Source organism: Chelonoidis abingdonii, chromosome 3, assembly GCF_003597395.2.
Source record: "Chelonoidis abingdonii isolate Lonesome George chromosome 3, CheloAbing_2.0, whole genome shotgun sequence".
Classification (NCBI taxonomy): Eukaryota; Metazoa; Chordata; order Testudines; family Testudinidae; genus Chelonoidis; species Chelonoidis abingdonii.
Genome location: NC_133771.1, coordinates 157,079,709 through 157,101,535, shown reverse-complemented (window position 1 = coordinate 157,101,535; position 21,827 = coordinate 157,079,709). Strand labels below are relative to the sequence as shown.

At 40.9% G+C, this 21,827-nt stretch overlaps 1 protein-coding gene across 1 annotated transcript in view; it reads right to left on the bottom strand.

Annotated features, from left to right (window-relative positions):
- Positions 1 to 21,827, bottom strand: part of DNAH8 (dynein axonemal heavy chain 8) — a 621,721-nt gene that overhangs the window by 408,117 nt on the left and 191,777 nt on the right. Inside the window, exons 22-25 of the mRNA XM_075064269.1 lie at positions 14,733 to 14,852; positions 12,457 to 12,598; positions 8,475 to 8,590; positions 398 to 504 (exon numbers count right to left, since the gene is read on the bottom strand). Coding sequence (XP_074920370.1) covers positions 398 to 504; positions 8,475 to 8,590; positions 12,457 to 12,598; positions 14,733 to 14,852 — 485 coding nt within the window. The remainder of the gene's footprint in view (positions 1 to 397; positions 505 to 8,474; positions 8,591 to 12,456; positions 12,599 to 14,732; positions 14,853 to 21,827) is intronic.

Below are 21,827 nucleotides of genomic sequence, written 5' to 3'. Positions count from 1 at the left end.
CTGTCTGTCCATTGTTAAAATGTGAGCTATGTAAAGCAAGTTTAATTCTTTCTCTAATTTCCGGAAACCACCTAGTGTATTGTGAGTGCCACTAAAAAAAACAAACATAAAATAATGAATCTGAAATATGTTACACTGCCAAAACTCCTTATTTTTTCTATTGAAAATAGGAAGGTGTATTAAAAGGTAGAAGGCTTGGTTCATGGAAAAAGGACATATCATCTGTTAGTACTAGAAGAAATGAATTACAATCAATTAACATAAATGTATTTTCCCCTTAGTCTTTCATATAAATTCTTGATAACAAAGATAAAGAAACTAAATGGATATTCATAATACTACCTCAGTATTACTCTCTAAGCTGTTTTACTGAAGTGCTACTTCACTTGCAACTTACCTTGAAACAAACATTCTTTTTTTAAGAGTATCCAAAGATAGCCGGGTGGCTTTCAACAGACTGTCTAGTAACTGATGACTGAAATATGCAACTACCTCTTTACATTCCTGCAACAAATAAAAATATTTAGATCCTGTCTGAATATAATCAAAAAGAAATGTAAAAGAAGTAAATTGGTGAAGGTAAAATAAAGGAGAGAAAATTACTCTGAGTCACTCAATGAAGTTACATTTAAAAAAAAATTCTCATTTTAATTATCTGAAATAATTTTACCTACATTTTAAATTTCTTCTGCAATGCCTACACCACAGGAAATGCTACCTCGGTGAGAAATGGGACATTTAGGACCCCCTTACACCATCTGAGAACCAACGACTAATTATGGGAAGTTGGTCAGGTTTTTAGTTTGACTAGTCAATGCACAACAAGATCCTCAAAGGTTCTGGACCGACATTGTTTATTGAAGGAAATGTGGTTCAATATCATTTTATTTAAAATTTTAAAGAAAAGTAAAATCAACAAAACAATCAAAGCTAAACTGTTAATAGTAATATTAAACTAAAAATAGAACATTACAACAATCAAATCAATAAATTAGATTCAATATTGGATTGGAATTTAATCATCAAATTAATTAAATGAAATTGATGCCAAAATCAATACTTATAAATTCTAAAGAGGATTCTAAAAATATGGTTGAACATTTGGTTATAAATCCCAAATAAAGATTTTTACACCAAAGTCTATCAGATCTTTGGTTTAAAGCGGGTCAAAAGTTTAATACTGAAAGCAAATCGTTTAATGTCTAAACCACAACCTGAGAAACCAATTATAATGCTTCCTTCCTAGAATTCTACTTTTATGTGATGGCTAACCTTTTCCTCCTTCTCCACAACAGAGATATTATAATACAGATTTTTAATGAAACACTCTTCAAAAGCAGAAGGTTGGGCAATGCTTATTTTCCCAGAAATTACAGATAATTTAAACTCTATCATCAAGACTTTTAAAGATAACACTATTCATAATAGTGCGCTCTATGAGATAATATTTAGGGCTGTTTAAACTTGGGGAGCTTTCCTGTTTTGGTGCCTTCCCCTTGTGGTCTTTATGGATGCTCAGACACAGATACATGCACAGGCCTGCTGACAGGGGGAAGAGGGAAATTGCTCAGGAGCCTGAGTGATTTAAAAAGGCTCAGGAGCCCTGGGCCTTTTTAAATTGCCCTGGCAGGCTGCAGAGCTCCTAGGCGCACACGGGGTGGTATCAGCAGTAGCGAAGGCAGCCAGGTGGCCTATGGAAGCCCTGACCATGCCAGAAGAGCGCCCATTGACTGCTCTGCCCTGGGGCCCGGAATTGCTATCAGTGGGCCTGTGCATGTACATACTACACTTTCACATCCTAAAATAAAAGGTTGGGATGTTTCTCAGCTAATAAAAATAGAAAAAGAAAATTAAGATACTTAAGATAATAGGGGGTTGCAACCTCATCAGTTCTCAGTCTTCTGGTCTCTCATACAGTAAGAGCTGGAACTGCAGTCAAGAAGCCAGACAGTAATGTTCTATTGGCACAGTGCTTCTCACTAGCAGACCTTCTTCAGATGCAGGGAGATTGGTCAAAGGCTGGCATAGCCTGTTTGTTGATGTTGTGACCTCCTCTCCTCAAGGTCTTGGAGATTCTGGAACATCAGTCTTCCCTATACGTCTTCCCTGAACTGTACGTCTTCAAGATATATTGTCAACACAGACTCCACTCTTCATGCAGAGGCACCCAATGTGTGTGAGATTCGATTATTTTGAGGTATGAGTGTACTTTGTGCCATTCCTACACTCTGCCAGCCCTTGTGAGCAGCTGAGGGTATAAAGGGCAGGGTGGCCTCAACTGCCTATCAGTTCTTTTGCCAGTAAGAATCCCAACTGTCAGGACTCTCATTTAGCAGGGATGGAGGGCAAGTAATGGAAAATGTGAAGATAATACATCTCAAAGAACTACAGTTACTGTGATACAAATAAATGTACTTTCTTCTAGAGTGATTATCCACACTATTTTTGGTGACTAGCAAGCAATGTACTGTTCTTGGACATGTCTAAGAGGGGTCCTACTCAAATATCAATTGAAAGACCATTCTACCAATGTTTGCATCTGATCTAGTGGCCTATACCAAGGCATAGCGAGTGGTGTAAGTATGGACTGAATTCTAAATCACCGCTCTATAAACCTCAGTCAAGGGAACATTGGTCAAAGACTGGCAGAAGCTGCCTAAACTTAGGTTGAGTAAGACCTTGTGACCAGGTGAATCTTGCTTCACTAACCCATAGCAAGAATGTATAAAGTCCAAAAAAGATTTGGATAGTCTCTGTGAATAAACCGGTTATCCCCTTTCCATTTTGCAAATACAACAAATAGTCTTGGTGAGTTCTAACTAATCCAATCTTGGCCATGTGAAAGGACAATGTTCTAACCACATCTAGCGTATGAAGTTTTACTCTGTCGGGGAAGAATGAGGTCTTGGGGGGAAAGGCTGGTAGATTTATAGATTGATTAAAGTGAAAATCTGAGACAACCTTAGGCAGGAATTTAGGATGAGGCCTCAAGGTGATCTTATCCTTGTGAAAGACTGTATGGAGGGTTCTGTCAGGAGAGCCTGAATTTCCCCTTTTCTCCTGGCCAATGTTACGGCCAACAGGAAAGATGTCTTCATAGAAAGATGACAGTATCAGCAGGGAGCCATTTGCTTGAAGGGAGGAACCATTAAGCAAGTAGGCACTACACTGAAATCCCACGGAGCAAGGCGTTCTCTGATTGGTGGAAAGGCATAAGTCAGTCCCTTAAGAAATCTCAGTACAGTAGACTGAGAGAATAATATGTGGCCCTCCGGCAGGGAGATAACTCTTAATCAACATAAGAGACATATCTGACTGTTTCAGTGAGGAGTAAACAGTTCAACATATTTGGGACCATTGTTTGCAGAAGTGCCAAGTGCTGCTGTTCAGACTACATGGAGAAAGGTCTTCTTTGGATTAGTACATTTGTCTTGTGGAAGGCTTCCAACTCTAAAGTGAGAACTTTAGGATTGCCAGTGAGCAATTCCTTTCAGCAGAAGTCAGTCAATCAGCACTCAGGCTGTAACATGTAGAGTCTGGGTCTGAATGAAGGACCTGACAGTAGTCCTGAAACAGTAAGTCAAGCAGGGCCAGTTAAGTGATTGGCTTCTAAATCGAAAGCCTCCTCAAGTCTGAGAACTAGAGCTGCCTGGCCCAAGATGAGGCTATCAGACTGACAATCTGAGTGTTATCCAAGCTTCCATAAGGCTTTGGAGGTCATGGATATTGTTAGAAAAACATACATGAGGTCTGCAGTCCAAGGGAAGAGAAAGGCATCTGTGAGGGATCCTGGGCTCTAATCAGCTCTGGAGAAAAAATTCTGGCATCTGTTGTTGTGGCATGCCGTGTATAGAGCTATCACCAGGTATCCCCTTCTGTGGAATGCATTTTGGACAATAAAGTTTGAGGGATCATTCAAGGTTTTCTGAGAGGTCTCTGCTGAGCCAATCTATCACAGCGTTCTGAAGACCCAGAAGATGGAAATCTATCAGGATGATATGAGGCTGAATACTCCAAGTTCAAGATGCAAGGTTTCTTTACACTGCAGGGGAAGACCAGATTCCTCCTCACCTATTCATGTAATGCACTGCCATGGTATTGTCTGTAGGCACTGGTATGGTAAGTCTCCATAGGAGGGGCAGCCAAAGAGCTCTGAGTTCTAGCATACTAATGTGAAGGAAAGTCTTGGGTATTAACCATTTCCCTTGAACCTGAAGTTGGTGTAGGCATCCATGATTAGGGTCTTTGATGGAAGGGATGAGAAGAACATAATATCTGTGCATACCTGAGCCAATTGTGTTCACTAGCCCTGTTGACCTCAAGACCCAGGGTAACAAAGAGGTTCTAGAGCCTTTTGAATGGAGCCAGTGAACTGATGCAGGGGTGTACCCCATATCAGCCAGTTGTGCAGATAAAATAATCTGGATTCCTCATCTTCTTAGGTGGGCCTCAATCACAGTGATAACTTGGTAAGCACCCTTGGAATGGTGGACAGGCTAAAGGGTAGTGCTTTGTATTTGAACTCAAATATCTCTACTTTAAACTGTAGAAATGTTCTATGTGCCAGAACTTTCGAGCTGTGAAAACAGGCATATTGCAGGATGAGAGCCATGAACCAGTCCAAAGGATCCAAGGTGGGGATAACAGAGGCTAAGGCAACCATCCTGAATTTGAAACTATGAATGAAGAGATTAAGACATCAAAGGTCTGGGATGAGTCTACATCCCCCTTTCTTCTTTTGGATTAAGAAATCTGGAAGTAAAAGTCTTTCCAGCTGAATTCTTGAGGTACCACCTCTACTGCTCCCAGCTGTAGTAAGGTGTTGACTTCTTGTTGCAAAGGTGTCTCATGAGAAGGGTCCCTGAAGAGAGATTGGGACAGGGGGGAGAGGAGGACATGGGCTCAGTCTGAAACTTGATGGTTCACAAATCTTGAGGATCCACTGGTCAAAGGTAATCTCAAGTTAAGATTCCTTGAAATAAAACAAGCAGTTGCCAAACTGAGCTGAAGGGGGCGTATCCATAGATGCTCGAGCTGGGCTCTAAAGAATCACACCAGTATTGTTTCTCGGCACTTGCCCTTGTTGTGGAGCTGCTGAGGGGGAGATCAATGAGTGCCTCTAGTGGAATTATGGTCTCTTCTTCAGTGAAAGATGTTCTTGAAACTGTTGAGGCCTGTATCTGAATGAGAATTGAGGCCACTGTTATTGATATTGCTTGTGATTCTGAGCTGGAACATGGAGATCCAGTAAACAGAGGGCCATGCAGGAATTTTTCAGAGAACATAATTCTTCATTAATGATACTGTTGAGAAGATCATTCCATTGAAATGCTGAATCCTTTATAGTCACTTGGACTTCACAAGGAATGCCAGAAATCTGGAACCAGGATGACCGCTTCGTTGTCACAGCCATAGCTGTGGTCCTTGTCTCCATATCTGAGACATCAATCACTATCTGGAGTGTTGTTCTGTTCTTAAGTTGACCCTCAGTCATAGCTGATCTTATCTGCTCTTGATATTGTTTAGGGAACATGTCCATCAGGGTGGGAGTCTGTCCCACAGTAGGAAGTCATATTTTGGAAGTGCTTGATCATTAATTATTCTAAGTTGAAGGCTCATGAGAAGTAGACTTTCCAACCTAAGAGGTCCAGTTTCTTTGGAATTTTTTCTCTGGTCTGCTATTTTTTGACTCTCATGTATGGCCTGGACAACCCAGGACCTCTGTGAGTGGGGTGTTGAAAAAAATATCCGTAACTCTTAACTGGTACCTGGTATCTCCTGTCTGCACATTTGGAGGTCTCAGAGATAGACACAGAAGTGTGTCATATGGTCTAAGCAACAGTCCTTCATTAATAGATAGGGTTAGTCTACCTGACTGAGAGAGTTGTAGAATGCCTTGTGCTGTTTATTCTGGATTATCTCTAATGGGATGTCTGAAGTACCAGCTAATCTCATGACGTCCTGAAAAACCTTCAGATTCTGACTCTTGACCCAAGGTTCTGATCTCCAGTTTGTCACCTGCCTCTGACCCCCTGGTATCCTGACCTGGCATGACTCTAGTTACCAATTTGTGGCTTTTCTCTCAAGTTTGTATCCTGACCTGGCAGATTCTTGACTCCTGTCCCATGACTGTGGACCCCAGCTCTAATCACTAGGTCTTGCTGCCTATGACTTGGCTGTGACACCAGGACATCAGAGCCATCTGGGGAACCCTGGCCAACTTATATAATAAAAGAAAATTCAGCTGGTAGACCAACTTTAGTCAACTTTGGAGAATGTGCAGACGCAGCCTCTCAATGCAATAGTATGTAAGTACATGAGACCATGTGGTCCAAGCATCTCAAACATATGCAGATCATAGTGAAAGAGAGGGATTTGAGGGACAAACAGCAGCAGCAAATTACCTGAAACTGCCAGGAACAGCCTTTCTATTGGTACTGATATCAAAACAGATGGCCAATTTGGTGCTGAAGCTGGAGGCACTGGACAAAGCATCAGCACAGCAGTCAAAGTCAGAGACAGTACCAATCTGGTAAACAGTGGTACCGAAGTTGGTGCCGGGGAAGTATTTTTATTGTCCTTCTGTGTTGAAACAAATACTTCGTACCATTTGTGGATTGCATGTAGAGGTTGCAGAACTGGATGGAACCAGAAAGGGTGAAGGCAAATCTTAAGTTATAGTCTTGTGCCGTTGGAAAACTTGTGACAGATAGGCCAACCAGGACAAATGCCACTTGAAAGTCCTGTGGGGTTGGTGGCACCAAAAGGACCAGTGCTGAAGTCACGTCTATTGGTACTGGACTCACCTGCCATCCCTGTAACAGTGTCGGAGTCAATGGTACAGTACTGGTATAGTCCCATCTTGGAACCAAGGAGACATGGGATGAAGGCCAGGCTCTACCCTGTGCACCAGAGGAATCTTACCAGTGTTCATAGTCTCTCTTTCAGGTAGAGGGAAAGTCTCTTGGATTTGGCACGGCTTCTGTCTAGTTTATGGGCTCTCTTTCATGAAAGGCCTGTAGAGGAGGATCAATTCCTTCTCTTCCGTGGAAAGGAGTCTGAGTCAGAGGCCTGTCTGAGACTTGTTACCATTCAGAAGCCAGTTGTGAGGCTGGATGACCAACCATAGGCCCCAGTGCCAAAGAAGATCATATTACCTGCTGCTTGAGGTGCTGTTTGAGGCATAAGTCTCTAGAGATTTGTGTTCTCCTTTTAAAGGAACAACAAATACCGCACCTCTCTCTGATATGCAGCTCACCAAGGCATAAGAAACAGAGCATGTGCGGATCTCTGTTTGTTTGAAGCCAGTGATGGCATGCCACCAGGCAGTATCTTCTACTAAAAAACAAAAGTTACGAAACTATCACTAATTACATGCACTACTACAAATTACTACTACACTAGAAAAACTAACAATACTAGCAGATATAGAAAGAGAATTCCTCACTGCATAGTAACCATGAGTTCTGACTCAGGCCACTTGAAGTGAGAAAGAACTGAGAGAGGTCAGAGCAGTGCTGTGCTTAAATAGCCTTTCAAGGGACCACCAGGAAGTGCATGGTCCATGCACCACACTGACTCATGTTACTACAGAAAACTCTCCAGCTCTGGGCATGCACTTATCTGAGTGGAATACATGTGAACCAGTCAAAGAAGAATAGCTCATATGTACCACAAAAGTGGGAGATGCTGGGCTACAGAACGCATTAATGTTAGGAATTCTCTTGGTCTTCTGAAAACTTTCCAAAATATCCTCCCTCCTCCAGAACTGCTGCTAGGACAGAGCTAGAAGGAGAGAAATATCCACCATCACCACCACCTCACCCACCCCCGACAAAAAACAAACACCCACCCTGCTCGGAAGAGGGCACACAGATAAATCCCTGAGAAAACTCAGTTTGCCTTGACAAGAGCAGGCCCTAAATGGATATGTCTACCCAGCACACAGCCTGGGTTCTGACTCAGTTTTGAGTCCAAGCCCCGCTTCCATTCACACACAAATCATTCTGACTCTGGTCAGCAAGCACTCACAATGCAGGTACTACGACTCTGCTGGGGGAGGGGAGAGTGAGTCAGAAACTGAGTCCTGCTGAGATTCAAGTCCAAGCACTGTCACTTTACAGTCTGGACACATGTCAAGCAACAGACCTTAGTCAGAAGGTCTGCATAGCACAGTATGGACACATCAGCACAGCTCTTAGACCTGTGTCCAGCAACTGAAAACACAGCCCATCTAGGGCTGGAGCTCAGCCAGTACGTCTCTGGCTCCCTTACTGAAAATGTGGTTAACGAAAGCCACGCTGCAACATATAATAAATTATTTGAAAGATAAGACATTTTAAATCTTATGAACTACACTCAGAAGTTGTGTGGTGGCTTCAGTTATTCAATTATGAAAAATTAGGCATTTTCTGTTCAGTTCTGAAAATATTTGTTATGAAATTAATAAATTTTCTCTTTTTACAATGAAATACCTTTCTAAACTCATCTTCTTTCTCATTGTCCTCAGCATTCTCGCTAAGAATACCTGAAGAACCATCAGTATCTCCCTCCTCTCCATCAGCCCCAAATGCCACATGTTTCCCTTCTACTGTAAATAAAAAACAATTAGAAGACAATACAAACTAAAATAGACTATAGAGTTATAATAAATATTAAATTATATAACTATTTCTTGTAACTTCAAGATTGTATTCTGCTTTAGAGCATGCGGGAGTCAATGGAAATCATTCCATTCACTTTAATGGGAGTTAGAACATGTGTTTGGTTTTTCTCTTCACAGGTATGGCACATGGTGCTTTGTTAGCTTAAGGGTAATATATACAAATACATACATATATATACACATGCATACACACTAAAGTGAGGTGATATCCATTTGCTAAATTACAGTGCAATTTCATACATTTCAGACTGCCTCACTGCCTTTAGCTTTCTAAACTTCTTCCTTAGGGCTTATTTTAATATTCCAAATCCCTTCAAACAGCTACCATTTTTAAAAGATTAACCTGCCATCAAAATATTTCCTCCTTATTCCCTAAAATGTGCCCCTTGTTGAAATGAAATACACAAGAATATAGATTTTAAGGCCAGATGGGACTGCTATGATCATCTACTCTGATCTCCTGCATAACAAAGACTAAGAGGCACCTTTAATTTTTGCAATACATGAAAGCATAGTCAACTATAAAAACCATGACATTTACCCCAAACCGCACTTCTACCTGTCCATCAACAAGCCCATCTATAGGCTTCCCCCTGAACTGATCCAAATCCTTCTGCTGGAAACAGGGGAAGACTAGGATCCGTGTCATGTGATTCTTATACTCACTGAACAATTTGAGAAGGGACTATGAATCTTTTCTTTTAAAGGTGGAGAGGGAAAAAGGTTTTCAGGGAATTGGATCCCCAGTGATTTCTGACTGGAGATGGCCTTGGCACTCCTCCCTAACTTGAGGAGAACTGTTGTGTCCTTGTGGCAGTATCACAGGAGGAGTATCAGCTGGTGTTGGAAGACACAAAGACCTCTACAAATCTCCAGATTCTGAACCCCCTCCCAGCTAAGCAACAGTCCATAGGCTGAGAACAATTGTGACAGAGCTCCCCTATTGGAGCTCCAAAGTTCATCTCCTCACAGATAGAGCACCTTCTCATCTTTTTCTTCCAACAAGGTGATGAAAATGGAAGAAAGGAACTCCATCTCATTCAACTAAAGAACCTTTTTTAAACAATTGCCTCAAGAAAAGGCAAATGGCAAAGGGAGTGAGGTTGTGTACTACTGCTAGAGTTTGGCTTTAAAAGCTGGGAAATGGAAAGGAAAGGAAGGAGACATCATTTACTGATCTGGAGATGGATAATGGTGTGGTCAAGTCCCAGAGCCTTCATAGAGAAGTCTGATCTACTTCCAGAATACGCTGGAACAGAGATATAGCATGGATATGTCTCAAACTGGGAAAGAAGTTAAAATGCAGAAAGCCCAAATATGTGTTCTAATACGAAGAAGGAATGCAGACCAGCCCATCTTAGACCTCAGAATATTTAATTCTTTCCTCATGAAGTTCAGATTCCACACGGAGACTCTCACATCCATAATTCCCTCTCTGTCCACCCTAGATTGCGTCAGCACTCTTGACCTCAAATATGCATATTTTCATACATTGATCATACATTCACATCGCAAATAGCTCTGTTTCCTGGTTGGGGAAGATCGCTAACAGTACAGGATCCTCCTCTTTCGCCTTTCTACTGCTTGTCTAGTATCAAGATGCCCCTCAGTCATGGCAGAGCATTTAAGATTGCAAGATTCACATATAGCTCTGTGTGGATGACTGGCTAATAGATTCATTTCATAGAATTATAGGATTGAAAGGGACCTTGAGAGGTTGTCTAGTCCAATCCCCTGCACTCAGGGCAGGACTAAGTATTATCTAGACAATTCCTGACAGGTGTTTGTTTGTTTAACCTGCTCTTAAAATCTCCAGTGATGGAGATTCCACAACCTCCATAGGCAATTTATTCCAGTGCTTAACCACCCTCAGAGATAGGAAGTTTTTCCTAATGTCCAACCTAAATCTCCTTTGCTGCAATTTAAGCCCATTGCTTCTTGTCCTTCTCTTTTCCAGACTAAACAAACCCAGTTTTTTCAATCTTCCCTCAGAGGTCATGTTTTCTAGACCTTTCATTATTTTTGTTGCTCTTCTTTGGACTTTCTTCAATTTGTCCACATCTTTCCTGAAATGTGGTGCCCAGAACTGAACACAATACTTCAGTTGAGGCTTAAACAGTGCAGAATAGAGCGGAAGAGTTCCTTCTTGTGTCTTGCTTACAACACTCCTGCTAATAGATCCCTGAACGATGTTCGCTTTTTTTGCAACAGTGTTACACTGTTGACTCATATTTAGCTTATGGTCCACTATGACCCCCAGACCCTTTTCTGCAGTACTCTTTCCTAGGCAGTTATTTCCCATTTTGTATGTTTGCAACATATTGTACCTTCCTAAATTGCAAGAATCCCTAACCATCAACTTGGACTGTGCTTTAATTCGTTTTCAGAAACCAGATCTCAGAATAAGTTGGAAGAAGTCACATCTTTTCTTACACAGCAGATCTCATTCATTGAAGCAATTTTAGATTCCCAAATTGGAAGAGCCTTCCCTCTAGAAGAAAAATTCCTAAAGATTCAGTCTGCCAATGAAACTCCAAGAGACTCAAACCAGATAGTTATGTTCTTCTTCAGACTGATGGGCCTCAGGGCTTCAGCAACATATGTAACTCTATACGCTCACTTCAGAATGAGATTATTACAGTATTAGCTAGCAAGAAATTACCAGCCAAGTCATTTGCATAAAGCTGTCTCTTCCAAAAGATATGCTCTTTTCATTTAAATGGTGGATACAGAGAAGCAACATTCTGAGGAGGGTGTCATTCAATCCTCCACTCCATCAGCAACTATCACTTCAGTTGAATTCAACCTGGGATGGGGCACTCAGTTCAGCGAACACAGTCATTGGAACCACTTTGAGAAATATCTACATATCAGCATAGTGTGGCAAAGGGCAGTCTAACAAAGTCTCAAATCTTTTCTACCTCACCTACAAGATTAAGCAACTGAAGTAGGAAGTGACAATGCGGTAGCTATGTTCTGTATAAACAAACAGGGAGGAGCTCATTCTTTACAGCTCTGCAAGGAGGCTATAATATAATAGGACTGGTGCATTCATCACAGCATTTACCCTATAGCATTCCATCTAGAAGGAAAAGACAATATTTGGCAGATCATCTCAGCAGGGATAGGGAAGAAATACAAGAATGGTCCCTGAAAAAGAAAAAAAATATTTGCTGTGTCAGGGCACCCAGAAATAGATCTTTTCACAAAAAGACACAATATGAAATGCCCACTGTTCTGCTCTGCTCTGTGATTCAATGCTTGCTACTTCCCATTAGTGATGAATGAAGAGAGAAGCTGCGCAGACAGAAAATTATCAAGTAAGAAATACCTTATTCTGTTAGCAGCTTCTCTCTTCATTCAACCCACCCTGGTAGTTCAGTACATGATCAGAATACAAATTGAATTTTTTCTCAAAAGGAAGACTTAGACATGTAATTGTTTTAAGATTAATTAATATATCATATTGTTGTCTTAATGCTAATAATAGTCTGCTGGAGTATTTCTCCAGTTTTGAAAGGACTTTTATGGAGGTCTGAACTGAAGGGTGGGGCTTAGTCCTGGAGTCCTAGCAAAAATGTTGGACTACATCTGAATTCAATAAGTGGGGAGCGTTCACCCATCAGTGAGGAATGAGAAGAGAAGCTATGAAACAGAAGAAGGGGTTGAAGGCAGAGGTCAAAAACAATCATCTTTTCTGGAAAAAAATTCTACTTTGTCAGATACTATCTCTTTTCTCAAAAAACTTAGAGTAGAAATTGTTTAACATAAATACACATACTAATAAGTACCTGGCAGTGAATACTTTTTTGAAGTTTTCTTAGAATCTTTAATTTCATAAATTGTCTCAAATATAGATATCAACTCCTGGACAGCATCTTCTATGTGCATACTTTTGTGGTTCAGTATTTCAGCCCATTCTTTGGTGTAAGTCTGTTAAAATATATACAGTAAGTTACTTTAATACAGATGATATTATATTCAGTTTAGTACACTGAATATAATAAGGGTAAAAGAATATACAAAATTAATGTTCTTGCTCTCTGATCATCTTTTCTAAAAGGTGCTATTGCAATAGGAAAATATTTTAAAAGTGTATTTACTGCTAATGAATGTTAGCCAACTGAAAGCCTCAGAGATTGAAGACTTCTTCTATTTTACAAAACAAGAATGTATGAATAGCAGTGCAAGTTTCTCTGACTGTCGTGTGCCTTAACCCTGATCTGCAGGGATCCTCCCTAGGGCTTTAAGAGGAAATCAAGGGATTGGATGGAGAAATGTAATCCTCATATTTACTAGAGTATGTTCTGTTTGACATATAAAATACTTTATTAAATTTGGGTAACAAAAAATTCCACCATAAAATACTGATTATATGATAGAACTAAAACTTATTTGGAATATATGCACCTTTTAATGTAAGTATTTCTACTAAATATAGGTTGGGACTTTTAAAGGAGCTTAATTTGGGCTCCTGATTCCTTTAAGCTCCTTGGAAAATCACACCTTAAACAGTATTTCATGTGCTGTTATTAATTTCTAAATAAATAAATAAATAAATGTTTGATCCCTGAACTGAATGTGTCACACAATCTTTTACATTAATGTTAATGCACACACATCTTTTTTCTGTGTAGGTACTTGCAGGCAGTGACAAAGTCATCTCTCGACCTGTCAATGTGGCCTTCTCTTGGACATGGAAGACACTTAGGGTGCCTATCCTTGAAAGGCATTAATGCCTCACAGAAAGGGGCAGTTCTTAAATTTTCATGGGGCTGAGGTATCTATAGGTAAAATGTAATTATTTTCAACTGCCTTTACTCTGTCCAGGATGGAATGAGGATGTTGACATATCTCTTTCACCAACCCACCCAGAACAGGGTTCAAAGGCACTGCAAATATATTCAGTGAAGGAACTACTTGACAGTGAATAAAGAAAAGCCAGTGACTCCAGTGATCCATTCTAGAAACTGAAGACAGATATGCTTGCTGTCCTCTTACCATATGGATATTTTCTGATCTATGAAGACTTAGTGTCTTCCGTATTTAAAAAAAAAAAAGTTTTAATCATCCCAATTTGAGTGTCTCTCAATCTCAAGCAGGCCCTGAAGAATGACAGACCAATGTGGAGATAAGAGAGAGCCTTTACTGCCAGAGCTCATGCCAACACCAACCAACTACCCAGAAACCATCATTACAAGTAGCAGCAGCACCAACTTTTTCACAGGCACCAGAATCTGAAGTGTGGGTTCTGCTACTGACATCACTGGCACTATAAATAAAGAAGGAATGGCAACATGAGATTTAATGCAGTGAACTTCCAGTTAACAACTCAGGATTCCCCAAATCTAGCAATGGAATAATCTGTACTGCTAGAAAGCCTGAGCTGTAACTGTCTCATGTTACAATTCTTCTATTATCTGCCTTCTTTTCTTCTCACATCTAGCTACAGAACAGTAAAGAAAAAGAAGTAGAAGTAAAATTAGAATTGAGAACTGATAGGGGCTTTGTACTTTCAGAACACAAGTAAAAAGACTAAAGGGAAAGTGGTAAGTCTGGTCTTTTTAAACTTGAAAGACTTTGTACCTCTTTGTGTCTCAATAACTGAAATAATAATATTTAATGTAAGGATTCTTCTGTAAGGTGGGGAAGACCAGACATATGACAAAAATAATTACGTTGATGAAGCTAGTAGCTGTAGACCTCAAAAAAAGATAGGTGTATGAATGCCATCTAGTAGTGATAGTTAAATAAATTCAAGTTCTATGCAATATTGCAATCTCAGTAGATCAAAGACATAAACCAAGGACTATAACTATAAAAGAATATATTTACCTTTGCAAAACTGGTAAAGTTATTCAAAATGAAATATTTTAATCACAAAGAAAATATAGGCATTGTTAATACTTTTTAAAAATAACAATATCATTATTTTGTGTTGCTCCAGAGAGGGAAAAACCCTCTTCTAGATAAAAAAATAAAAAATAAAAATACATTATTTAAACATTATTTTCTAATGTACACAAAACACAAGGATTCAGATTCTAAGATGTAAAATGATGCATACCTCATTGCATGCCAGCATATCTTCCACTTTGATAGGACCGTCCTCTGGCAGGACAATTAAAAGAGTATTTGATATGTCTTTCATTATTAAATCAATCTGCATTTCACATAAGTCATTAACCTAAAGAAAAGCAAAATTTAATTAACACTACATTTGTACCTCTAAAGTGTTATGTATCATTATTATTTGTACCATGCCATCAGTATACCCTGGGTTTTATAGACAAAGTCAGTTCATTGCCCCCATGAATCTATAATGTAAAGGCCTGATCCTACAAGGGGCTGAATGCTCAGAAAGCTGAACTCCCTCTACTCCCATTGACTTTAATAAGAGCCAAAGGTACAAGGCTTCTCTCAGGAGGTATTCAGAATCTTGCAGAATCAGGCCTTAAATAAGACATAATAGAACAAGGGATAAAAATAAACTAAGGATACGAGAAGTATAGACAGCCACAACATTGAAAGATAAACCTATCATGGTCAGTGTGAGGTTTGTGCTCCCTATCACAGTAACCAAAACAGCAATATCTACCCGAGCCTGCAGCTAGCCTGAAACAATAGTTCTGAAACATATGAACCCTCCGACAGATCTCAAAGAGATTTTACTCCAAGAGTCAGTATTCTGGGAGGCCTGTCAACACCATACCAAAGACTGATGTGTAGCAAGAGAAGAATACAATGGGCACAGACCACCGACCCAAACAAATACTTACTCCAACAGCTAGGGTGTATTGGGGACAGGGAAGGGGTGCTGACATGCCTGATTCTCTAGGGGTGTGATGGGGCACAGGTACCGCAGGGGTTAACCGTTCCTTCCTAGCAGAAGGAGCCATGCCCCGGAAGCTCTGCTGGGCATGCTCCAACTGGAAAACAGATATAAAAACCTGCAGAGCTGCTCAGTCTGGGCTGACCACTGGAGGGAAAGGAGACATGCCGCCAGCTCCTGAGGAGGGACAGCCTGCACACCAGGATCCAAAGGCCAGCCAAGCCGAGACACACCCTGATGCCCAGACGGAGTACGTCACAGGAGAGGAACAGACTGGAGGACCCCCCGAAGCGGAGAATCCAGTGTTTATGGTAGGAAGTGTCACAGGGGAACTTCAGAGGCAAACAGCATCAGAACCGTACAGATGCTCAGCATGTTGCAGGCAGATCCCTGCCGAGCTGGTGGCAAGGGGAACTTGCCGCTACCCGGGTGGGCTCGGGTCCCCCACCACCACTCCCCCACATCACGAGGATTGTATGGACTCTGGCCAGTAGGTCGCATTCCCCTGAAACTTTGGGCGAGTTACCTGGACTCCAGCCGCTAGGCCACACTACCCCGCTTGCGAGGGGGATTGGATGGATTCTGGCCATTAAGCCGCACAGCTCTAATGCGGGGAGCAATTTATATGGACCCTGGCCATTGGGCCACACTGCCCTGACACTTGGGGTGAGTTATGTGGACTCTGGCCACTAGGCCCAATACACAACCAAGGTAGTCATTAGGCTGCAACTGGCTGCCCACAGAGAGACGGGCACATGAACTTGAGAGTGGCAAGGTTCCGACACCCCATCTCACCCCTGCCACAAAGGGGCGGGGTAGTACCAGGCCTGCCACAAGGCAAAAGTTGAGGCAAAATTGCCCCTGGTGCTCCTGAGGAATGCTTTGAGGTCCACACATAGTGGACTGATTGTCTGCTGAAGTTGTTGGCCGGGTCATTATCCAGTTTTGGTAGATAAGAGCTATAGCGGTCATCTACTTTTTCTAAAATCTTGAGACTTCAAGGCAGAGAAGAGTTGACCATGCCCTCCTTTGCTATATGACATGATATATGGTAGTGGTGTTGTCTATCAAGATTTGTGGAGAGGCCAGCCCAACATTTGATTTAAAAAAAACTTCTAAATTAGACAGATTTCATGGAGCTGCAGGACATTTTTACAGAGGGATCTTGGGGGTAGAGATTTTCTGCAGTTCTGTATCTTTAGGAGTCCCAGATGAGATTCCCACATTACCCACAGTACAGCTAATGGGGACCAAGAAGGGGAATGGAAGACATCATGGAGTGGAATTCGATGGTGTAATCTTGTTTGCTTATTGAGAATCTGGTTGTGTTAATCCCTCTCAATGCAGCAAAGAAATAAAAAATGTTACATGCCAAAAAAGTAAGAAAGTCCACAGGAGATTCCTTATTAGCCCTTGTCCTAACAGATACAGAAGAAGAGGTCACAGAACTAAAAATTAATAGTAGCTTAGGTACAAATGATTGTTACTTGATCGCATGTGCAAGCAGAATAAAGTCCAGAACAATAATTCATATACTTGGTGTTTTAATAAGGTTAATTTTATAAAGCTGAAAACAATTATGAGCCAAATCATTTGGGAGAATTTAATCAGAAGAATTGTAATGGTAATTGGGAATCATTAAGAACACCTTACTAGATGCCCAAAAAGCCACAGTCCTACAACTGAGGAAGAAGGCTACGCTCGTTAAAAAATCAACCTGGTTTAGAAGGGAAGTGAAGGCAGGGTAAATGAGATGACCTAGTTAATTACAGGCCATCTTAGCTGGATGTCGATCCTAGGCAAGATAATGAAGCTACTAATATGGGACTTCATTAATGAAGAATTAAACAAGGATAATGTAATTAATTCAAATCAACATGCATTTATGGAAAATAGATGTCACCAAACTAACTTGAATATCTTGATGAGATTACAAGTTTGATTGATAAAGGTAAAAGTGTTGACATAATATACTTAGACTTCTATAAGGAATTTGACTTGATGATGCACAATGTTTGGATTAAAAAACTAGAATGATATAAAATTTACCTGGCACACATTCAATTGTTTAAAAACTGACTAACTGATAGGTCTCAAAATATAACTGTGAATGGGGAATCATCGAGCATGACTGTTTCTCGTGGGGTCCCAAAGGGATTGGTTCTTGGCCTTACGCTATTTAACATTTTTATCAATGACATGGAGGAAAACATATCATCAGCGATAAAGTTTGCAAATGACACAAAAATTGGAGGAATGGTAAATAAAGAAGAGGACAAGACACTGATTCAAAGTGATAAAGACTGCTTGGTAAACTGAGCACAAGCAAACAATATATATTTTAATATGGTTAAATGTAAATGTATACTTCCAGGAACAAAGCATTTGGGCCTACTTACAGGACTGGGGATTCTATCCTCAGAAGCAGTGACTCTGAAAAAGATTTTGGGACCACAGTTCCCTCTTGCTTAAACAATCTGAATCTATGAATACTGGAGATGACTCCAGGACAAAATTGCAGTTCCTTGCACTTTGCACATCTGCCAGAAAGAGGAAGTCTTTCTTCAGGTCCAGAAGCTGTATCAAAATCTAATAAACCACCTAAGAAAAAGCCGTGGTACTCCAGGAAGAGGCTTTCTTTGTCATCTGAATCAGCACCTGCTGCATCAGGAAGGAAGCAGCTAGTTTGATGATCATGTTAAGAACTATAGACTGGATCTTTGATAGAGTCATAAATTCCAAGATCTGAAGGGACCATTGTGATCATCTTGTCTAACCTGATGTATAACACAGGCCCTGGAACTTCCCTAAATAATTCTGAGGACATATCTTTTAGAAAAACATCCAATCTTCATCTCCATATTGTCAGTGATGGAGAATCCACCACAACCACTGGTAAATTGTTGCAATTATTAATTCATAGATTCATAGACTCTAGGACTGGAAGGGACCTCGAGAGGTCATCGAGTCCAGTCCCCTGCCCTCATGGCAGGACCAAATACTGTCTAGACCATCCCTGATAGACATTTATCTAACCTACGCTTAAAATATCTCCAGAGTGGAGATTCCACAAACCCTCCCTAGGCAATTTAATTCCAGTGTATTAACTTACCCTGGACAGTTAGGAAACTTTTCCTAATGTTCCTGCCTAAAGCTCCCTTGCTGCAGTTAAGCCCATTTGCTTCTTTTGCTCATCATTAGAGGCTAAGGTGACAAGTTTTTCCCCTCCTCCGATGAACACCCTTTTAGATTACCGAAAATGCTATCATGTCCCCTCTCAGTCTTCTCTTTTCCACTAAATAAACCCAGTTCTCTCAGCCTTCCTCATAGCGTCATGTTCTCAACTTTATCATTCTTGCTGCCTCTTCTTGAGACCCTCTCCAGTTTTCTCCACATCCTTCTTGAAATGCGGTGCCAGAACTGGCACAATACTCCAGTTGAGGGCCTAACCAGCGCAGAGTAGAGCGGTAAGGAATTGACTTTCTCGTGTCTTGTTTACAACACACCTGTTAATGCATCCCAGAATCACGTTTGCTTTTTTTGCAACAGTATCACACTGTTGACTCATATTTAGCTTGTGGTCCACTATGATCCCTAGATCTAATTACACATACTGTCAAAAAATTATGCCTAAATTCGAGTCTGAATTTCTCTAGCTCCAACTTCCACCCATGTAATCATGTTATATCATGTAGATACTATGGCCTCACAATTCCAATCTTCCTGATGGTATTCTACCCTAAACCACATGCGAAGAGAGAGGAACAGTGCTTTCACTCTCTGGATGTTAGATAGGCCCTACTTTTCTATATACAAAGGACCAAACCATTCCGCAGATCTACTCAGCTGTTCATAGCAATAGCAGAGACAATTCTCCACACAGAGAATCTCATCTTGGATTACTTCATGCATCTGAGCATATTATGAACTAACAAACATCTTGCCCACAGCTAATCTGACAGCTCAGGCCTCCTCTGCTGACTTCGTAGTGCAAGTCCCTATTGAGGACATCTTCAGAGCAGCAACCTTGTTGTTGGTACACATGCAGTCTTGCAGTCAGCCTGTCCTTGAACTCCACACCCATCTGCTGTACAATTTCTTGAGTCACCTACCTTGGAATGGACATGTGCAAGCACTTGAAGAAGAAAAAATAGTTACTAACATTCATAACTGTTGTTCTTCAAGATGTGTTGCACATATCCATTCCAAAACCAAGCCCCCAAACCCCCTTATCAGAGGCAGTCAGTAAGAAGAAACTGAAGGGGAGTTGGGTCAGCAGAGCCCTTTATACCAGCACTATGAACATACAGCACCAGAGGACACTGGAGCAGACCCGATGGATACCACTAGAAGAAAAAAATCTGGCAACTGTGCCTGGAATGCACACCCACCTACATGAAATGCACATGCGCAATATATCTCAAAGAACAAGAGTTATGGAAAGGTTAGTAACCATTTTTCCCCTACATTAATGCTGGGCTTCCTTTCCCTTTTAATAAAGCTTCTCTTTTGTTATACACAGACTCAGTGCTTGTGAGTGAGGAAATATTGCTTACAAGAGAAATCCAGGCTGGTGGTAAGTTTTCCCAGATTACTGGATAGGGGCTTGAGCCGGTTCTGTTTTATATTGTTAAGAGAAAACCCTAGATATTGAACCTGGTCCTTGTTGCTGCCAACTCCACCTGACAGAAGGGTTACATTACTACAGATGTATGTGTTAGTGGACAAAATGTGTAACTGATAAAGGATGCCCATAAATGATCTGTAATTGATTAACTTAATAAATGACAAAATAGACAAGACACGTGGTATAGCAGGTGTGTTCTATAATCAATATATCAGCAAAACAATTAGGTATGGATTGAAGTCTAAGCATTAAGATCTAATTGTGGTCACAGATGACCCTAGTAGTGATAAATTAGTTATAAATATCATTGACTTATTAAATCAAAACAAGATAGAGCATGAGAAAGGATTGTTCTTTGTTTTGAACAGTATGCAACCAGGAGGATCAGTGCATCATTACAACTGTCACCATGGCACTGGCAGCAGAGTCCACCACGTCCAGGGAAGCTTGAAATGCTGAACGTGGGCCAAGACATCTGTCATAAACATACAGCTAAAGGTAGCATAAAATCCCTCTTTACCCTGTAAAGGGTTAAGAAGCTCAGGTAGCCTAGCTGACATCTGACCAAAAGGGGACAAGACACTTTCAAATCTGGGGGACGGGAGAAAGGCTATGTCTGTCTGTTCTGTGTGCTTGCCAGAGACAGAACAAGAAAGCAAGCAATCCAACTCCATTAGTATTAGTAAGTACTAGCGAAGGAATGTGTTAGCTTACTTTTATTTTGGCTTGTGATTTTCTTTGTAGGAGGAGGGAGGTTTATCCCAGGTTTTGTACTTTAAGGTTTTGCCTAGAGGGGAGATCCTCTATGTTCTTGAGACTTTTGTTATTCTGTAAAGTACTTACCATCCCGATTTTACAGAGGTGATTCCTTTACCTTTTCTTTAATTAAAATTCTTTTAAGAACCTGATTGATTTTTCATTGTTTTAAGATCTAAGGGTTTGGGTCCGTGTTCACCTGTACCAATTGGTGAGGGGATTATTCTCAAGCCTTCCCAGGAAAAGGGATGTAGGGACTTGGAGGCGATAATTAGGGAAGGTGGAGCTCCAAGTGGCCCTCCCTAAATGGTTGTTTAAATCACTTAGTGGCAGCAGCGTTACTTAATCCAAGATATAAGAAAAAGTTTGTGCCTTGGGGAGTTTTTAACCTAAGCTGGTAGAAATAAACTTAGGGGGTCTTCATGCGGGTCCCCACATCTGTACCCTAAAGTTCGGACTGGGGAGGGAACCCTGACAGCATCCCTCAGCAATGAGCAACAGACAGCTTGGTGACAAAGTGGGATATGGCTTCCCAATTGGAGAAGTCATACTGTGACAACAGGGTATGATGTTTGGCAATTCCAGAGTCTTAGATTTGCCAGGGAATAATTTTCTTTTCTGACAAAAAGGTCATGCTTTTTTGCATCTTTGTCTTTGGGGGTAGCCTTATTCCTGCCCTGATGACATCTCTCATTCACTGCGGCCACTCCAATAAGCTGGAGGGGGGGGGGAGGTGTAGACAGAATTGCTCAAACTCTGGGATGGAACCTGGTATTTCCATTCCATTCATTTGGCCACCAAAGAAATGGAGGAAGGGGTCTGCCAGATCATTTTGGCTGCATGAATGATAGCATCTTTTATTGGCAGGGTTACCTTCCCTTCTGCAGTGAGCAGGAGATCTTGTGTATATTAACCTCTACAAGCTCCATTTGGCTGTCCAGAGAGGT